We start from the raw sequence: 21932 nt of genomic DNA, 5'->3' as shown, positions 1-21932 counted from the left end.
TTTTTTTTTCTTGTGTGGGGTCTTCCCACTTTTATTATAATTCTCAGATTTATATGTATATATATTATATATAAAATAAAGGTACATTGTAACAATTAATTATTTGTATGAATATTTCTCTTTCTATTGTATATTACTAAGATTGTTATTGTAATAATAATTGTTTGAATATTTGAATACAGTAGTTATTGTGATTACCAACATGAGAATGAGATAGTTGGGAAGTTCAGTCGACATTTTACACACCTCAGAGTTGATTGATGACAAGAATCATGCACTTTCAATAGATTACCATTAATAACAAAAAAAAGTCATGCAGCTTCAACATTTGATTAGGGAGGAGAGGTGGTACTTAACATAGCCTAATGTAAATAAAATAGAATTTATGTTTCTGTCTTGCTGGTATTGAAATGTTAATGTTATTTCTTGATGTAGTACATAATAGCTTGTCACTTGTGACATAATCTTAACTATTGCATAAGAGTTATTTATTGGTTTAGAAAGATGCTAAACATGTATGGTAAACCTTATTTAACAATAATTTATATACAACATAAATGCGTGACAAATATATGATCAAGGACACGTATGTGTGTGTTCTTACAAAATGCATGTTTCACCTGAAATCACTTTGAAATTCAAGATGGTAGGTAAATAAGCACAATCAATAATTGATAAAAACAAGAAATGTGGCAAATGGTACATTTTTTATTACATATTTATAGCAAAAACTAATATTACATAAAAAAAATATCACTATTCATATTTAGGCAATAAGGTTTCTGGGCATGCTCAGATACACTCAAGTTTTGTAGTCTAGGTGCCGAATAAATGAGATTGAAAGCTTTCCATTAATTAGCTAATGTACAAATATTGCCCAGGTTTTGACTGTAGGGCCTGCAATAATTCTAAAATTTTAAATGAAAAATATAAAACATACCAAACCAACTATGCTGTGCGAGACACAATACATAATATAGTCATCAAATTTATATTTCAATTTAATAAATAAAAAATGATGAATAACATGTTATGTAACAGTATTTACACAAAAGTATCAGTAATGAAAACACTACAAATTTGGAGCCATTTCAGACTGCAGTCAAGCTGTTTAATCAAAATTGTCATTTAGGAATGAAAAAAAGATAAACAAGATATTATAGACTTACAGTATTAAAAGTATAGTTGGAATAGGCAATATATATATGCTGCCCTCTATTTGTGAAAATTTGATACAGCCGTTCTCAGTGGCACCACTTGTAAAATATTGATTTTCTTGTGATTTTATGCACAAAATAATAAATACAGGTGATATTGTGATATCATTCATGTACATTTCTTTTATTCGCTGCATTTGTCGGAAAAAAGAATTTCAAATACATTAAATACTTGCATTTGCAACAGTTGATCCAGGATATTAAAATTGATTTATCAAGGCTCATAAAGTAGCATAATTCCTTTATCTCTTTGCACCTATGTGAACCCTTTTTTGGTATGTTCCCCACCCCCAATTTCCACTCCCCAATACACCCATGTATGGAAAAGTAAAGATAATGGAGTGATTTTTTTTCTTTAAAATCTTTGAGGACCAAGAAATTTAACATTAAATATTCACCAAATTCACAAAGATTGGTTCAATATGGTTGCTATGTAACAGCACACAGCCACTAAGGATGACTTTGTTGCTAGGTAACTTCACAATACCGGGTCAAGTTTGTTTTAATTTTGCTTACAATACTTGAGATGTGACCCTCATTTCATATAAATTGCCTCCCCAAGAGGTTTTATAGAATACTTGATACAATTTCTAAAATTGGATCCCTATAGTACTACTGGGTTGAATTTGATCAAATTCAGTACATTTGTATTCTCCCTCGTCAAATTTTACAAATAATTGTATTCAATATATACAAAATTCATCATTCTCATGTTTGGTTATCGTAATAGCTAATATAAGTAGACCCTAAACAAAAAACATAATAAAATCCTGAATGTGAAAGTAACATTTTAAATGTTGCTTGACATTTTCTCCTTGGATTGAAAAAAAAAAATGAGAAAGAAATTCCCAGAATGTTGGTGTTGCATGATACAGTGTATTTCTTTCTTTCTTGCAGTGTTTCAGAAGGAAACATTTCTGGATATATATAATAGTAGACACCAAATTGGAAGGAATAAATGAGATTGTGAATTTTGTTTCTCCTGTGTATGAGGCCTGAGATGTATAGTCCAACAGCATATGCTTATATGCTCATTTATTGATTTTTTTCTTTATCGAATTTATTTAAAAATATAAATAAAATTTAAAATACAGTACATTAATTGCCATAAAAAGTACATGAACATAAATAAAAGAAAATCAAAATGGGGGAAATACTACTATACAGCACATTACACAGATTCTTATGACATTAACAACTAAAATGTATGCTTGGAATAATCAAATTTCATTTAACATATCTCATTTAATGTTCTATCAAAACTTAAAAGCTCATTTGTTTAATTGTAACACAAGCGTACCAAAATAAAAATGAGAAAAAGGTTTTAAGATGCAATCTATATTGAATTTATATTGATTTCTTTCGAAGAACCTTTTTTTGTGCATAGGCGAATTCAGATAACCGGACCCAACCTCCCACTTAAATTTACAATGTACCTTTTTTTAGAGGTAATAATTGTTATTATAAATGATTGCAGGTAGGCAACTTGCACCACTAAATCTCTGTATAGTTTAATCTTTTGAAAAACATTTTAATGCTAATTTTTAACTATGCATCACTTTTTCAACATAACCAACAAAACTCTAGATCTGCCTCATAAAGTAGTGTAGTTATGTACAGTAAAATATTTTATACCTTCTGACAAATCTTTTTTAAATTCTAATCTAGAGCCAACAACATAACTGTGTCATGTCATGAAATATATCATTGTTGTGACAATTTTTGCTATTAATCCCTAAAGTGTGAACATTTATTTGTAATAAAACGCAAACTAGGTTTGAATTTAAAGTCCTACAGACAGATCAAGGCTCTGTTTCAATGTAACACATCATATACAGATTATATTTAAGCCTTGGTTTTTAATTAAAAACAAAATGATGACATTTTATTTATAATCATAGATTATTATTACAGTCTGTGTAGGATTAGATGTATTGAAAAAATATAATTTGTTAATACAGAATTTGTCAAAATTAAAATTAATTGGAAATTGACATTTGGACAATTGTCTCTGGGAGTCAACAAAATGTTATTTTTAATCCAAGATAAAACTAACAAAAAAATTAGTAGATTGTTTGGGTACAAACTGCATTATATAATATTATACAATTCCAAGCAGATCAAAATGCTTCAATATATTACATAGGCCTACTTGAAAAAAAAACATAAAAAAAACATGATAATGAAAAACACATCAAAATGGTTTTCATTAAAAAGGAATCCCCCTAATTTTCCTTACAGTCCTGACCTTTCAAGAATATTACTTTTTAGTAAGTAGGCTTTATATAGTAACTCAAAGTGCAATGGACTAAATACATATCACAGTGGATTCCCTTTGTGAAGTACTGCTGCCACCAAACAGTGCTCATTCATCTGTAAACAATGACTGGGGCAGAGATGGACCAGTATACAGCTCTTCAGAAAGATTCTCTGGGCCTCCAGTTTTAAGACCTTTTAGTGAACACTTGATCTACCATCAGAACTATGCTTTTGGCGAGTCTTGAACCTGTGCCTTAACCCATCAGCTACTCGATTCAAATATATAATGTTTACAAACCTTTAGGGATGGCGACATGTCCGACATCTATTGCTTGAAGTTTGTGTAAAGATATCTTCTGAAGTTGGTTAAATTCAATGTCTGATATTTGTTGAAGTGGAGTGGCGGATAATTGGACACTTCGACCGTTAACACTTGACCATTGGCTATTTCCCTAAAAAATAATGTATATTTAACAAGATTATTTTCAATAGCTAGTACAGTAGTAGATATGAGAAATATTATGTGTAAAATAATTTCTTAGCTACAGACAATAAATCGTACATTTCACAAATCATTTTTGCATGCTGATCAATGGCTTTCTAGCCTCCCCCCCACACCCCACCATAAAAAAGTACATAAAATAACTATATAGATAATAATAGATATATGGAATATTATGTATATAATTTTTATGTTCAGCATACAACCAAATACAGTATGCTCTCATGCGTATAATCCCACCTAATTGTTCTCAAAATGTCATTCAATCTATTGTCCCAGGTCTCTTATAAATAAATACTGTGCATTTTATTCATAAGAAAAATATGAATATTATACTATAATTCACTCTCTCTATCCATCATTCAAAAGTGTCATATCAAATTGATTTTGTATGCATTAAACTTTAATAAAGAATTTCAACTGTCAAACATAACCTTCCATAAGAATATAAAGTAATACCTTAGTTAATGTCAAGTAATGAATACAATCAATCATTTATTTCATTTACTTGGGTGTTGGCTTAAATACTAATTTAAAGTAAAATACTTATATCTTAAATAAAAAATAAAAGTCAGGAAAAAAATTGATTTTTGTTTGTTGAAATTGAAGAATAGGTAACTCATGGTCCTGTGTGAAAACAACAATATCATTATTGTTATCTTTCTGAATGCTAAAACCTTTAATAAGTCTGTTCTAATTGCAACTAACCACAATGCATTTCATCAAATGTACTGATTGCCTCACACATGTAGTATGTTGTTTTTACAAAATTTAGCACCTGGAAAATGGTGCATGGCACCAAAGAACTGAAACATCCTCAAATAAATCCAGTCAATGAAAAACAATTTTATTTGGCACACAAAAGTAGTTTTACTATTACTTATTAGTTATTATAAAATCCTTTTTTGTTTATATCTAAAAGGTCACTACACAGTCGACAAGGAACAGTCGACAAGGAACAGTCGACAAGGAACGGTGTGTACCCTGCAAATTTGCCTGTTAACTTCAGCCTCCAACCAAACGGACATTAAAACCTTGTTAAAAATGATTAATTAACGCGTTATATGCAAAGATGTCCCTGGAACCTCAAGTTTTGTAAACATGAATGCTGTTGAAAGTTTCCAAGTAAATGCAATACATCATTGTTTTTTGTCAAATTTATTACATTATCCATCAAAAGCTGTGAAACCATGCTTACAATTGTTCCGGATGTTATTACTTTCAACCTCTGAAACCCCAAACATATTTGTTGTCTCTTTCTTATTTCATAACAACATCCTTTTCATTGATTGGTATTATCATTACAACAAAATAAACAAAATGTTGTACATATTAAAATGTGCACATGTCCTGGTCATTAGTTCAAACCACAACATAAACAGTTACAAACCTCAAATGAGAGTTGGTTATGCAAACCTCGTCCAAATGCCAGGCACGAGAAAAACATTTCAGAACGCTGAAGGACATTCAGGAAAACAGGAATTAAACCGGATCCCATCCTGCCTGATTCATCATCATCACTCACCAAGTTTGTTTTTGATGATACGTTTACCTATCATCAGCATACCTTTCTTACTCTATTTCTTTCCACAAGCTACCATACTTGACATTAAACGACATAAAGTAGGCTGCCCTAAGTTCTGCACCTGTTTCATTATAAATTATCTATCTTTCACACATAGTAGGCCTATAGTATTATTGTATGATAGAATGAACATTGTGTAGGGGATGTTAACCTCTTGATTATGTCATAATTCTTCATAGTTAACCCCAAACCCAAGACATTTTTGTATTTGATTTTCGCATTTTTGACTGTGACTATTGTAGTCCATAGTGAGACGTAAACCTCCCTCCCCCACAGCCCCCTTTTACTAAAGTGTACTAGATATTAGCAGCAGAAATTATGGTAAATAGGCCTAACTATCGCACTTAGCTCATGATAATTTGTTCACCTTTTATGGAAAAAATAAAACCCTATAATATAATCACAAATTTAAAATGAATGTCATAATATTATTAATAAGATGTTCCATACAATATCTGCATGTAAACATGTGCATTTTCAAATCCCAAGTTACATCATACTAAACCTGAATTTCCCTAGAGCATTCAGGGCAGTTTAGGTTGCTTGCTTGCAATGCTTAATAAATGGTTTTGTAAAACCCCCTGAAAAATATACTCTTCCCTGATTTGAACCAATACTTCTCATGTATAAGTAAAGCATCTTAACCATCAGACCACATAAAATCTTGATGGTTTATTACCAATTTGATTTGTTTTATAAATAAACTTTTAGTCAATTTTCCTCCAGGTCTTTATAAATGTGTTTATATTGCTTTGTAGATCATTTAATATTATTATTCTATGAAAATCATATAAAAAATCATAATAAAACTAGACATGAAACTCGTCACTTTGACGAGTTAGTTATCCGCACAACGACAAACGCCACGTGCACGTCATACGTTGGAATATTGCACACAGATAAAGATTATGGCATTATGACAAGAACTGAAGAATATGATATGCTGTTAGTGCTGAATTCTGTCAATTTGTGTCATATAGTATATACATGCAAAGAGTATAATCTGTATACATATTACATACAGTGTAGAATAGGTGAAATTACGGGACCCGCCATTCATTCCAATTTTTAACATGGCGACGGTATCAAAATGAAACACTTAAATAGCAATTTCTGGAGGAAATTATCTCAGGAACAACATATTAACGTGTAGAAGAAATTTGAATACGTAAAATATAGATGCGCACCCTTTTAAATGTGATGAACTATTACGCAAAATATGAAAATACGACTTTTTTTATTCAACTGGCCATATGATGACGTCACAACATCCGATTGGCAAAATGTTTACATGAATTCGTATCTACAATCCAATAGCTTCCAGAAAACGTTTTAATCGTGATTATCACATTTTATTCTTACGAGCTATTACAGATTAAAATTTACTGTAAAGATGAAATTAATGACCCACGTAATTAAAATTTTTAGGCATGATGACGTCATAAAAATTAAAATATTTTTATCTCATGCTAAAGAAAGTTGATTGACCTACACAATATATAAATTTAGGAGAAAAAGGAATACAGATAAGCGTGATGCGCTCCATTGAATGTGATGAGCAATAACGAAAGAGACAAAAATCCTATATTTTACATTCGTGTGGCCATACGATGACGTCACAATGTTTTTTTAGCCTTATCGATGCATGATCCGATATCTACAACTCATCAACTTCTAGATTTTGTAATAAAAATAAACGGTTCACGGTTTACTTTAGAAACTATGACTGTTTAAAAAAAGACATAATTTTGACGATTTTTTAAACTTTTTCATAAAAAACGCGCACGAATTGTCTAATTCAACGTGTTCGTATGGCGTTATTTAAACTGGAAAAGGTCTAAATTGTTTTCAAAATTACTAGGAAAGACTTGAAAAATATAATTCAAGAGAAAAAAATATGTTTTTAACGCTACGTGCGCACCGCGTGCGTAAAAAATTGCGCGCCCGTGGGAATATTTGACATGCTCAAAATGACAAGAAACGCATAAAAAGTTGATTAGAAATTAATTTTGCGCATTTTGAAATTTTAAATGCGCGTGCGCGCGTAACTTCTTGTGAAACATGCCATTTTTAATCCGTAGAAAGTTTGCCCCTGATATGACTTAAATTTTGTCAAAGTGTCAATACTAAATGACTTTTGGTTTTTAATCTATAATCAATCATTGAAATTCATAAAATTGCGCGTAAGTCACGTTGCGCAACTATGACGTCATTCAAAAATAGGAGGTGCACAACTTCACGTAAATGCCCATATGTTGTCAAAGTTATGAAATGTTATGTTTACACATTTTAGAGAAACGCGACTCACAAAAAGGAAGGAAGGATCCAAGAATAATACAGAAAAAAAATATTGATCCCATACAGTAACAAGGAGTTATCCGCTCTACCAAGCGGATAACTAATTATAATATTTTGTGAATCTCATAGGTAATAGAACTGAACACCTGTTAAGAAATAGATACTTTAAAAAATATGATAAGAATGTTATTAAAGGTATTACATCAATAATTCTATTAGCAAAACGATTCAGTAAATCTTCTTAGGTTCACTTGAGGTTCGATGAGGCTCTTTATCCTAAGAGGTACATGTAAATAAAACTGACATTTGAAAGGCTGTATGGTTCAGAGAACTTGTGTCTTGTGGATAAACCATGGATCAGTTACACAAAGTAGAGAATTTAGAATCATGCTACTGGATAATCCCCAAAGGCTACTCAAAACAACATTTATAAGTAAAGGTTAAAAGAATTATTCAAGTTTTTCCCCAAAGCGTAAAACCAAAGGGTTCCGATTAAAATAAAAACTGCATTATTTGCTTATGTTTTAAGAATCAAGTGCTTTTAGGTTATGGTTGTATAACCAGGGTTATTGCAACAATATAAAATCACTTAATCTTTTAACAAAATACACAGTGGATTTCTGTACCTTTGTTTACAAGACATACTGCTTTTAAACTTGTGGGAGAGGAGTGGCCAAATGCTATTAAAATGATAAAATTAAGGAAAAAATAATGAATGTAAAAAAATTAATTACAGTAGTCATACATGAATTGAATTACAATGAATAAATTGATGAATACTTAGGAGCTTTAAATGAATTATGAATGAAAATGTTATTGAACAAAATAATTTTATATGAATATGGAAACAGATATAGCCAGAAGAATATATTGATATTTATAATGTTTTTGTTGTGTTTGTTTAAACTCATTTTGGATATAAATTATATACACATAACATTTACAAGTAGGTAAAAAATGAAAGGTAATTTAATAATAAAATCAGAATTACAACTTAAAAAGGTTTTTATAGTAAGATGGGAATATATCAACCCTTTATTAGTTGCATCCGTTGTTTTGTTGTGAGGTTGTTCAACCATTTGACGTCAGTTTCTATCTGGAGTCGTTATCATATTTCTTTCGGTTATTAGCTTAGAATAGAACACCTACAGTGCAACTACTTGAATGAAGATGGGATATTCATTTTCAAGGAATTACTAGGAGTAGAATACACAAGGGAGACAGTGTACATGTTATTAAGGGTTAAATGAGAAATTACATTACAACATGCACATTATCATGACAATCTCCTTATCATAAATGGGATAGTAGGAGCAATGCTCACTAAACAAAATTCTCAAAACTTGTACTAATAACCCAGTATGAAAGGCCCATTGAGAACGTATTCCATTTTAAAGTTCTCTTATATAGTTCAATAATTTTAGCATCAGATCATGTGCCCTCTATACTTGATTTTTCCAACATCATCTAATGCAATACATTATAATCTAGCCACTCGACTAAATTTCACATGCCTTATTATCATTCATATACAGTGAAGTGAAGTGTGTATTTCATATGTAATATGGTCCTTTTATTTTCTGGAAATGTGGGTTAGGCCCTCTAGGGATGTTCATCAGTATGCAATAGGCATACTCATAATAACGTATTGTGTTTTATATCATGATGAGTTGTCATGAGAAACGATCCACATCAAAATCATATCATGATCTATTTATTGCTAATGAGGTGTCTTGTTGCATGAAAGCTGGGCCATACCAATAAAATTATTTAAAATACTAAATAAAAAATACTGATTGGTTGATTCCCCCTCCCCCCCCCCCCCCACCTCCCAAAAGGTATGTTAGGGTGATTAAGTTGTTCCTAATATTTGATCATGTTATGTTCACAATAAATGGCTTGATCATAGTGGAAGCGTGAACAACAGCTATACGAGAATAAAACATCTTGCCTTAGGATACAAGAATATGACACAGTCACGTTTCATTACATTACTCTCACACCATACCTGTATCACCATCTCATGCTACAACTGATTGTAGATCTTGAATAACATTATTTAATAGGACATTGTGATAAGTTGATATGATCTTGAATTATAGATATATTTTTTCATTTGAAATAAGAGATGCTTGGTGCAATTTGCATTATGATTCATTATATATATAACGTGCATATTAACGACGATTAATACATATACTGTATGGTGGATATCCTTAACTGGTATAGGATGTAAGATTAGAATCAGGAAACCGGAAAGATACAATTGCTACACCTCCTTCAAATTTTTATACATGTGAAAGTGTCATTTTTAATCTATAGTGCCGTTTCAAAGCCTTTATTAATAAGCAAACTTTTAATAACATGCATTATAGTATATTATACGAAATTGAATATTGGAATATAATTTTGTATTATGAAACAATATGTAATTGATAGCTATCATCAATAACACTACAAATTCAAATTGCAAAAAGATATACTTTATGAAGATAAATTAACTATTGAATAAACTAGTTTTATTGAAGAAAAATATATATTTTTTTTGCATAAACAGTTGTAGAACTAGTTCATATTTCAAATTCTGGTCTGTGGAGTTTCTCTTTATCCATGGTATGAAATACATCTTTTGAGATTCTGTCTTGTGGAAATTGCATATTATATTTCAGTGTGTATATTTGTTAGTGTCTGTGCGTGCGTTTGTATTTAATTGTTCCTTTACTTTATTAGGGTAAGGAAAACAGCTAATATAATAACTAAACCCCAGTTATCTAATGGTAGAGTACCTTTTTCAAATAGAATAACTAAGTTTTCATATTCAAAAGTATAATGAATAGAAAAATACTTCTATATTCCACGATTTATTCAATATTCGTAAAACGTATCAAAAACCTTGTTAAAAATAGAATGCGATTTGAAATTGCACCGTTGCTTAAATTGCACAGTGGTGAACCTCAGGAAATATGAATGCTGGTTGACACAATTAGATCCTTATTGTCAAGTGTTGGTAAGCCCATCTATTAGTTTGTGCGGAACCAGTGGATTCTACAGTCCACTTCCATGTTTGGAACTGAGGAAATGATCCTTCCCACACTATTTCCATGGAACTATGATTCAAAACTAGTTTATGAATAATGCTAGCTAGTTTCTAATTTTAAAAATAAAATAGTGTGTACGTTTTCTTGCTGATATAATCACTCAATATTTTTCAGATTTTTCAATTTTTACCAAGAAGTACAGAATGTGTCAATTTCGTAGTCAACTCTGCCAATGCCCAGACTCATTCAAAACTGAAAACCAGACTTTTCTTGAGGTCTAAATTTGTTTTACTGTTCAGACACATTAGGCTAGTGTGTGCAGTAGGAGAGTTTACTTATTGTGTTTACACCTTTAATACATTGTTTACAAGTTGTATATTATAATAATTGGTGACTTATGTGACTGATAAAATAAAAAATAAAAACAAGGCCTAGCTTATGAGGCAAAAACTAACCGCTAAAAAAAATCTAATAACATATTACATATAAAAAAACAAAATCTTCATACAATATAAACTATATATCGCTGCTACAGTAAATCTTCATATGTTTTTTTCGAAGTTCATAGCAAAATAGTTAAACACTTGACAGAGTTCATGGCAGGACATTTTACCTTTATTAAGTTTAATAATCAAGATTTTTCTGGCCGTAGGGAAAAGTTTCTACTTCAACTTCAGTATTGATTATAAAGTCATCAAACTACCTCTGTTTACAAAATGACAATTAAATTACTGTACATCTGAGATGAAAATCATATTATAATAAACTCTGATCTAAAAATAATGTTTTTTTAAACAGTTCATTTAAGAGTGAGATTGGAAGGACATTACAAGATGGAAAACATTTTATTCTGAACATTGTTGCTCTTGAATGCAATGATGAAAATGAATGAAAATTATTATTTAACTATTGGCTAAATTAATTATAAAGACATTGATAAATGCATCATACCTAAACTTTTGATAATTTGATAACGCAAAATATTGATGTAGAATTTAAAATTCAACATTATAAATTCCTAGGATAATATATCGTTACCTAGAATCAATAGATTTCTGAAAGTTTGCACCCTTTAATGCTACACAAATTAACATTAATAATGTTTTGTGCTATTAAGCAAAATCTTTACAATAATAATTTTTTTTTTGCTTTTTTTTCGCCTTTTTCAAATTCAAACATACAAACCTAATTTATTCAAAATGTGTGTTAAAAAGATTTATAAAATAAAAAAAAGAATATCTACATTACAGTACTTTAAAAAGAAGGAAAGTGTTCCCTACTGATGATGTAAATTCTTTCTCTTCTTTTTCTTTATTCTTTAATAAGATGGTGGGTCCGGAAGGTGTTCCCTTACTAGGAGTTCTGCTGAGGTATCATAATCTGCATTTCATATGTAAACAAACTATTCAAACCTTGAGCTAAGTATGAATAAATGTCACTACTAAAGTGATTAATGAGCCAGTGCCTAGTGAAATATTGTTCAATAATATTTGTAAAGCCAAGCAAGGCAGTTGATCAGATTTTATCCAAATCAATAGGTAATCTGTTTATTCAAGTTATCAAATCCGATACAATAATGCTTTTAAATGTCTCATATACATATTCAATTATCTCCTAAGCAGGTTTTGCCAGTAAGATTTACCGGAATACATTGCTTCCAACCGTAAACACATGCAAAAAAAATATTACATAAAAAAACACTTGTCTTGTAGTGGTAGGTTAGGCCTAGCCATTAAACACACTGACCAAGAGCAATCAGAAGCTATATATTGTCAATTAGATAATTTAGATAAAGTACAATATATTTGATTTTAAAAATTTAGATTGGATACAAAATCTAGGATTCGATACCTTGATTTAAATATTCGATAGAACAAAATTTACCAACTTTACATAATCATAAATGTTATCTGAGGGCCTGTTTTTCCTGTCATTAAAAACCTGTAATTTAAATCAATGGGTGGTTGTCAATCAATGTTAACATTATCCAAAATGCTCAGGTGGTCAAACATTAGACTCATTGGTCATGTTGCTTGTCCTAAATGGCTTGTCCATGGTCATAAATGTGTTGCAAACTCAAACGTACAGTATTGTTTTATCACATGAGCATATTACATATAAAACATTATTAATATAAATTCTTATTTTTTTTATTGTATGTTAATTAACTCCCTATTAGCCTAGCCATTGTCTGTGGCAATTAATATCAATAGCTTACTATACTATATACATGTACTTCCTATATGTTTGTAGTTTCCTGAACTCCCACATGAACTATTTTGTTTTATGAAAACTGAAGAATATGTGACGCAATTGTCTGGCACACCATACACCATATCAAAATGGTATATCACCAGAAATGAGGCTATTAATTTCAGTTTTGTATAAATTACAGTGTTATGTAGGCACTTAACGTCCCTCAAGATATTTTTTATCGGATGTACCAATGTAAATAAACCAAAGCTTACCTTCATCTTAATCTAATAGTAAACACAAAAATTGCCCAAAAGTGGGCTTGTATATTCCCTAGGTTGGGCTCATATTTTAGAAATCAGTAATTAAGAGGTGCTTAATAAACAGGGATCTTTATAATGCTACTACAGGAGTGGTTCCAGGATGTTGCGAGACTGGTGTGGAGCTGGGTCCCCACTTTGGGCCTGTTTCTGCTGCATACAAAATAACCGGTTAAAATCGGTGTGAATAAATTAAAATCGGTGTGAATAAATTAACTCCATTTTCTTGGCAGCAGAAACAGGACAAATTTGTGGTAACCGGTTAAAAGGCAGCGCAAAATAACCGGTTAAAAACACCCATTTAAATCGGTGTTAGAACGCCGTTTAACCGGTTATCGCTGAGCAATTCTTAGCTGCAACACGAAATAACGGTTATTTGATTGACAGTTGTGACCCCGGGTCAGATACCGTCGCGAACCATGTGTGTTTTCCTCGTGGTTTTGACAGTCGAACGAAGAAGTGAACATGCATGTGGATGAATGAAATCACAAGATATGTTATTCAGTTGTGGGGGGAGAGAAAGTACGGGGAAGGATGGCAGGCAATAGAAAAGATTCACAGATATATAAGAGCATTTTTGCGAAAGTAAAAGAGGAATTCGGGGTGGAGTTCCGAACTACCCAAGCTAAACAATTTGAGGCGTTATTATACACGCTCGCGAAGGGTATGGTCCTATAAACACCAAAACGGAAACAAAAGGGACTCAGAATGTTGAAAATACCTACCAAACGAGAATAGATAATGGTTAATTAATTATGAAAACCCAAATTTTATAGCAAAAATCGTCCGAATTTATGTTAAAAACGATGAATTTAGCAACAAAAACTGAAACCAAACGAGCGTATTTATGGCACGCCCTTAGTGCCTTTAATAGGAGAACAATGAACAATCTTACTTTGATCGTTTTACATATCATTTTTTAGAAAAACATCACATCGACCGAAAACAAAGGTTATCAGAGCCTTTGATAATGTATTAAATATGATTTTATTAAGCATAGAAATGTGTTATTATTTATGTTAGTACATAAATTTACGAAATAATGTTCAATACTCATTATTCTATTAAAGGCACTATGTGCGTGCGACATTCTATGACTTGGATACTCTCGTTTGATTTATGTTTTTGTGGCTAAACTCATCGTTTTTAACATAAATTCGGACGATTTTTGCTATTATTATAAGTTGGGTTTTCATAATTAATTAACAATTATCTACTCTCGTTTGGTAGGTATTGCAACATTCTGAGTCTCGTTTTTGTTTCCGTTTGGTGTTTAGTAGGACCGCGCTCGCGAAAGACATTCACGTGGGAAGGGCCGTGTGACATCGCCTTTTTGAGGAATTAGGCTAGATAATAATTATCCTAGGCGATCGGGCGCTGCACGACCCTCCCCATGTTATTGAAGGCGCCATGAGAATTAATTTTATTAGCGATGTTAAGTAGGCTTTACAAAAAACAAAACTTGTAGACCTGGAGACAACATTTTTAATGTTAACATGTTTGAGATGTTCGGCGATATCACACACGTGTGTACTGACGTCGATGTAAACAAACAGCCAACTTACTACTTCCGTCTGAGTGTATTGCATTTTGGGTAATGATGACGTTTTGCTCGACGACCACCCATAGATTTAACCGGTTATTTCGGAGCACAAATTGAGCAGAAACGCGGTCTTGTTATTGTTATCTATTTTTAATCTATTTTAAAATAACCGGTTAAATTGCGTTATGCAGCAGAAACAGACCCTTTGTAGAAGACAGCAAAGGAAGGTCAACAACCATCACTTTTTGCTTATTATTGTAGTCATACACATCAAGGTTTGATGATATAAACATTTTTTATGTATCCCAAATTCTACAAAACATAAACAGGATTAATGAAACTACAATTTCTCAGAAATGAGTTACGTCATATAAACATACATTAACACTTATTTTATCAATAATATTGAATAATATTTGATGCTTCGGAAACATCAGAACATAAATGGTTTCTCTTTTTATTTACCAAATTTTCTGAAACTCTTTTTTCCTGTTTTCGTTTTTCCATTCTACCCATTGAAAGATGCGCAATCTCCTCTTTTGACAGCTAAAGTGAAATTATGTACTCCTTTACGATATCTATTTTTCTGCGCCTCCCTATTTTAAATATTGAAATTACTGTATTGAAAATTATATAGTCGCACCAGTTTTGGAATTGGAAGTTCATTTGTTTGACAACATAAACATGCATGCAATTATCAGTTAAATGGCATCCTAAAAGGCTATACACCTAATCAATCAATTAAATAACCTGTTATTCCAAATAAAGTAAAGTAAATAAATAGTGGAAATGGTTTTTATCAAGATAACAATTTAGTTTGTGTTTTGCAATGAGGTAAATGTCCTTTGGCCAATGTACATACAACCATTACAACAATTACCTCATTACTGTACTAGGTGACTGCAAATTAATGCCAAAAGGGCAAAGACCCTTTGCCCAATGGCCCTCATTATGATATCCATAACAAAAATTTAATTTAAAAGTATATAAAGATAATAACCTAAAATTATTATGAAGACCCACATATATTTTTTTTAATACAATACAGTTTTTATAACATACTCTTGTTCATACAGTGACATTTTTATCTGTGATTGTCGTATTTACGTCCAATTCTTATATTTCATAGTATGTGTATATCGTTAGAGAAAGTGATAAGAAACTGTTTCATAGTCATTAACCAAGCTAGTAAGATTATGCAATCAAGTCACATCAATGGATTGTTTAAAAAACGACTTCATTTTAAGTAAGATTAGAAATATCATCATCATCAGTTTGATTGAATTGAATTTACACTCATCCATTTTGGAGCAGAATGTTTGTTTTGTTTCCATGTAAAGACATAACATTTGTTTTCTCGTTCTAAAGAAGCGAAGACTATGAAACCTATATACCACATGTGTCAATATGTCATGCACGAATGGTTGATATCAACAACAGCCTTTTATGGGAGTTGACACAGTTACAAATTTTACTAATTTTTCAGTGTTCATTGACCCACACTCTGCAATGCATCTCAATTTTTTATTCCAAAAAGTGTAAATTGTTGAAATTGAAAACAGTGGTATCCATTCAACATGAAAACAATGGTATCCATTCAACATGAATACAGTGGTATCCATTATAAATGGGTAAAGGGGTGTATTGATTCAGCAAAACACTTTTTCAAAAAATGTTGTTAGATTTATATAGTCATATTGTTGTTGGTTAAATTCTTACAAAATATTCTTTATAGTAGATTGTATTTCCATTGCTACAAAACTATAGAGTGGAAATATATCCCAACTTCACTTTTAGTTGACTGTAAAGCACTGTAATTAATACCAGACTATTTGGTTTTGACTGAGCCTAATTTATTAATCAGGACAATTCCACATTTCATCTTCCTTTCATTTAGAATGGGAAAAAGTGAAGAAAAGTGTAGGAGAAAAACCCCTTTCTCCTTCCTCCTATTCTACACCCCATTTCAACATCCTAGCTACAATTCTAGCCTCATTCAGCTACATGAAAGTATAAACCTAGAACACTATATAAATTTTGTATATTCACCAAAATGGAATGTGGGCTGGTAAAATCTACAATATGAAAATATACTTGGATATTATTGGTTTATACTTTGAAATCCACAATTAAAATGTCAGTACACTGTCATCATCATCATATGGAGGGACAGACGTGCATATTTTTAGCAATACCGTATCCTAGCTGATAGGAATGGCACACTTTCCAAACATAATACATGATAAGATTAGGTTTAGGTGGTGATTTACTGTATATATTTTTTATCTACAGCAGTTAACGCCATTGAAGGCTTAGTAGGCTGAAGATTTACTGATTTTGAAGGGTTTAAAAGGGCATATATAACGCATGATGAGGTTAAATGCAAACATATAATTACAGCATAAAAATGACATTACATATTTACACTATGTATCCATATTTTACAATATACTATAATAAATGGGAAAAACATATATACAGATGCTAATTTTAGTGGGTTTTTTTTGGTATACTGTAACATTGATGCAATCTGAAACCTGCAGTAATAAAAAGAGTACATTCCATAAATATAGGGAAAGAACCCTTGGTGTCTAGAAGATATCTTCTTAGATTAATTTAAATATGCTTATTAAAGATCTAATATTCTTACACAACCTCCCACAACTGACTATGAATTAAAGTGTTGTATATACAGTAATAAACCAGAATTTTTTTTACAGATCTGATGATACTTAATCAGCATTAAATTAAAAGTAAGAGTTACTGTTAAGTATGATACTATTTAGTGAAAATAGGCCAATTTAGAAAAAAAAGTTTCACATCCCCTCCCTGGTCAAATATTTGCTATTACTATATTGACTATTGTTATTTAAAAAAAAAATGTATAGTTATTAAAAAACCCCATTAGATTTCCATGATTAAAATGTTGTTATCGAGATGTCTAAATGGTGACTAGGCTTTCTATCATTCTCAAGTTTGCATAACATTGCTAATAAATACAGTACAGTCCCTGATAAAACAAAATTGAATATCATTATCAAGCCATAAAACTAATTAAAAAAACTTATATTGGCAAGATATAGACAAGAACGAGAATAAACACTCAATACTAAACTCATAATACAAGTATTCCTATACTGTAATACTGTACATACGACATTTTATACTAGAAACCATTGCAGACAGAATCTAAAGGCCTTCTAGCCCAAGGGATGTATATTGCTTAAACACAAGCTGAGAAAACATTTTACTCAGGGCTTTACATTCCTGCACAAAATCATAAATGATTGCGCCAGGCTAGCATTTTAGCTGTACATGTGAATGATTGGTTTAATGATAGTCATTAAAGACAAACTTACCTCTTCTTCATTAGGGTACCAAACCCAAGGAAACATTGTGCTGTTTTGAAATCTCTTCATTTCTAAATATCTCCTAGACTGATGAACTTGCAACAGGCTATACTAAAACCAAGTGAAACACTAGGAAATTTACATGTATTTAATCAGTTGTTAAATTAGCCACGAGCGTAAGATGACACTACAAAGTCCACCATAATAGCATTTTAAAGTTTGCCATAAACCACATTTATCTGTTGCACTTTCAGGGCACACGGATGCATAGTCTGTTCATCAACTCTTATAAAATCAACTATATATGAGATAATGTAAACAGTTAAACACATTCTTTTCAGCGATCCTCTAAGCTCTGAAACACAACGCTGTCCCAAATGTCTTATAAAGGTCAAATTTTCCTTCCATCTCATATAAAGGACTCAACAACTGAGTGGGAGGATTTTTCTGCTTCTTATCAATTTGTAATATATCTCGAGGGAATTTGCATCAAATTTAAGAATAGCTAACTAATTCTACATAAATTGGAATTTTATGCCCTTAGGTTGAAAGAAAAGTTTAATATTTATATAATATGGTTCATTAACAAACTAGCCAACAAGCTTGTTGAACACTGGGGAAAACTGAATCAATGGGGTTGGAAATGCTTTAGAATGTGTGCACACCCTCCATCTCCTTCTCATACACTCCTTCCCCATCTCAAACCCTCCCTCCACATCTCACACTTTCGATCTCCATCTCACACCCTCCCTCCCCATCTCACACCCTCCCTCCCCATCTCACACCCTCCCTCCCCATCTCACACCCCCTTCACCATTTCACATCCTTCCTCCTCATCTCACATCCTCTTCCCCATCTCACACCCCCTTCCCCATCTCACATCCCCTTCCCCATTTCACATCCTTCCTCCCCATCTCACATCCTTCTTCCCCATCTCAAACCCTCCCTCCCCCATCTCACATCCTTTCCCACCACCCAATCACACTTTTCGATCTTGAACCACTTGAGTAACATCCCGTAGTACAGTAGGACCTACATTTTACATATGGTATGGTACCAAAAGCTGCATGTAAAACATGGGATAGTCCGTAACACCCAGGTTGACCTTGCATTAACTTCTCAACATGTGGAGCATGCATGTAACTAATATCTGTTTTTTTTACCATATAGCTAGACCTAGAAATTAAAAGCTTTTTTCATAGAATCCTTTAAAAAATGTTTTTGCGGTTCCAGATCAAAATAAATTAAGGTTTATAATTGTTTTTGGTGTCTTTTTTTGTGAGGACGAATTTTTTCTATTGACAAGAACTAAAACACTGTTTTAGATACGTTCTTACTATATATCACTTGTAGTACACAATATTGATTTATCATTATCATTTACTATTACATTTCTTTAACAACATTTTTCACATCATTATATTTAAAATAGTGACGTATCTAACCCCAGGGAATGCTCTTAGTTGATATTAATTTAAAAGAAAAATATTAACTAATACTGTGTCGGTTAGCCTAAGCATTTGATATCTTACAGGAAGAATATAATATGAATGAATAAATGGTGATTTAACTGAACGACTATCAATTATCAAGTACTGTAGCTATGACATTGAAGAATCATTACGTTGGTCATCATGTCTCCTCAACTAAACTTCATCGATCCGTAAGCTTTTGTAAATTGATTCATGTATTATACTGGCCATCATCGCAAGGTTTTTTTAAAGGGGATGAAAATTGATATCAAAACTTGAGAATGAAATGCAAAGCTAATAATATTCAGTTGTATAAATTAAGTAACGTAGTAAAATATAAATAATGCAACATTGTTAGATCCCATAGAAATTATTGAAAAAATGACAATGTTGTCGGTATCAGTGGCTGAATCTATGAACATACAAATAAAATATGTGAAAAAGCTAAATCAAAATAAATAAAAATAAAAACAGCTAAAAAGAAGTGCCAAGCTTTTGGAAAACATTATTCCTTAGCCATAGCTAGAATTAAAATGTAAAAGAGGTTCAAGCGGACCACCTCCCCCCACCTGAAATGCCTTTTTCAGATTAGAAACAGCAGTGAAGTGATCAAATAGGCTAGCCCATGACAATTTTTTTCTGTTTTGTGGAAAATGAACCCTTTGTAACATTTTTGGCTATGACTTCATAGGTCTTTCTTCCATTCTTGCTCTTGAGATTTTAACTTTTAAAACACAAATTTTGTAAAGCTATAACATAATAAGAGGATAAAGTAGAATTTATATTTACTGTTAATATTGCAACATCATGTACATAAATTGGTAACATTAGAGTACATTATGTGAATCAAGTTACGTTTTACAGATTTTTATCTTACTTTTGCATGTAATTTTTTGTTATGGCAACTAAAAATAATATCTAACTAACAAATATGTTTTACGAAATCTGAAACGTAGACACATTGGAAAAAAAATTAAATCTCCAAAAGAACAACAAAGGGTTTGATAGTTTTGCATGATTTACAGAAATGTTCAAATCAAAATAATATATATCACAGGGCCAGATATTACTAGCTCCTTCTCTCAACAATCCACATCGATGTATGAACATTTTACAGTAAGAAGTCAAATTTGATTTTATCTCTCAATTTTATGTTTGTCTTTCATATCAAAAATATTTTTAAAAACTTCTGGTTTTGTTTACAGGAGATTGACCGCGCCATAATCAGCGACCGTTGAGTGGTATCCATAGCAACGAGACATTATGTTATGGCACATCTTTAAAGATCAATGATCGTAATTAACTTTCAATAAAACATTAAAAAAAAAAATCTGTGAAGACAAATTTCTTTGAATTTTCATTTATTTTAGATCCTTTTGCTTATTAAAAAAAAAGAATTGTTGAAAGAGTGGATGAAAGTTTTTATTTATTAAAAAAAGTGTACTGGGCAAATCTTTTTCATTTTGAGTAAAATTAGTGAGCTGGTTGGAAGAAAATAAAAGCCTTACATTCAACATTAAAATATTATATAATGTATAGAATCCTTCATTCGAGACACACAAATGATGGGTAATATAGTTTTTAACGCTACAACCAACCCCTATTAATTGGACATTTCTTGATGAGTAATTTTCTGTTTTAACACTATGACCAACCGTTATTCAAGGGACACCCCTATTAAGGGGACTCTTCCTGCGTGAAAACGAACAATGCTTTAAAACTATACGGCCACCCATCTATTCAGGGAAAACCTCTTATGTTTAAGATTTTCAACCAGAGAACCACTTTAAAAATAAAACTATTTTTAGAATACAAATCTTTATGCGTGTCTGTCTGTGTTCGTATAGACTAGGGGATTACAGGGTTTACAATGTCAATCGTCAGCTCAACATTAAGAACCTACATTCATGCTTGATGAGCACTACACCAATCTGTGTATATAATTACAAAAACATGATTTTTAATGTCTTTAGTGACAAACATGATTTCTTGTTTTGATTACTTTTTAATCAATATGTAGCTATTATCTTCTGTTGTTTGATTAGTTTACAGAAGACAAACAGAGCAAAAACAACATTTATAGTGACGGATACAGAAGCAGTGATCCACCATTAAATATTAATTTCAACCATGTATATGTAGTAAAAATTAGATC

General features: G+C 31.4%; 1 protein-coding gene across 5 annotated transcripts in view; it reads right to left on the bottom strand.

Moving 5' to 3' along the window:
- Positions 1-21932, bottom strand: part of LOC144842630 (rho GTPase-activating protein 6-like) — a 71865-nt gene that overhangs the window by 21784 nt on the left and 28149 nt on the right. For 3 of the 5 annotated variants that reach the window (XM_078699107.1, XM_078699106.1, XM_078699110.1), the window contains one exon: positions 3775-3928. In XM_078699107.1, the coding sequence (XP_078555233.1) occupies positions 3775-3928 (154 nt within the window). Of the gene's footprint in view, positions 1-3774; positions 3929-5368; positions 5587-18314; positions 18937-21932 lie in introns of those variants that run through there. The other 2 variants (XM_078699109.1, XM_078699108.1) reach the window with 2 other exon arrangements.

This window comes from Antedon bifida, chromosome 5 (genome assembly GCF_963402885.1).
Source record: "Antedon bifida chromosome 5, ecAntBifi1.1, whole genome shotgun sequence".
NCBI lineage: Eukaryota > Metazoa > Echinodermata > Crinoidea > Comatulida > Antedonidae > Antedon > Antedon bifida.
This window is presented reverse-complemented; position numbering and strand designations above follow the sequence as displayed.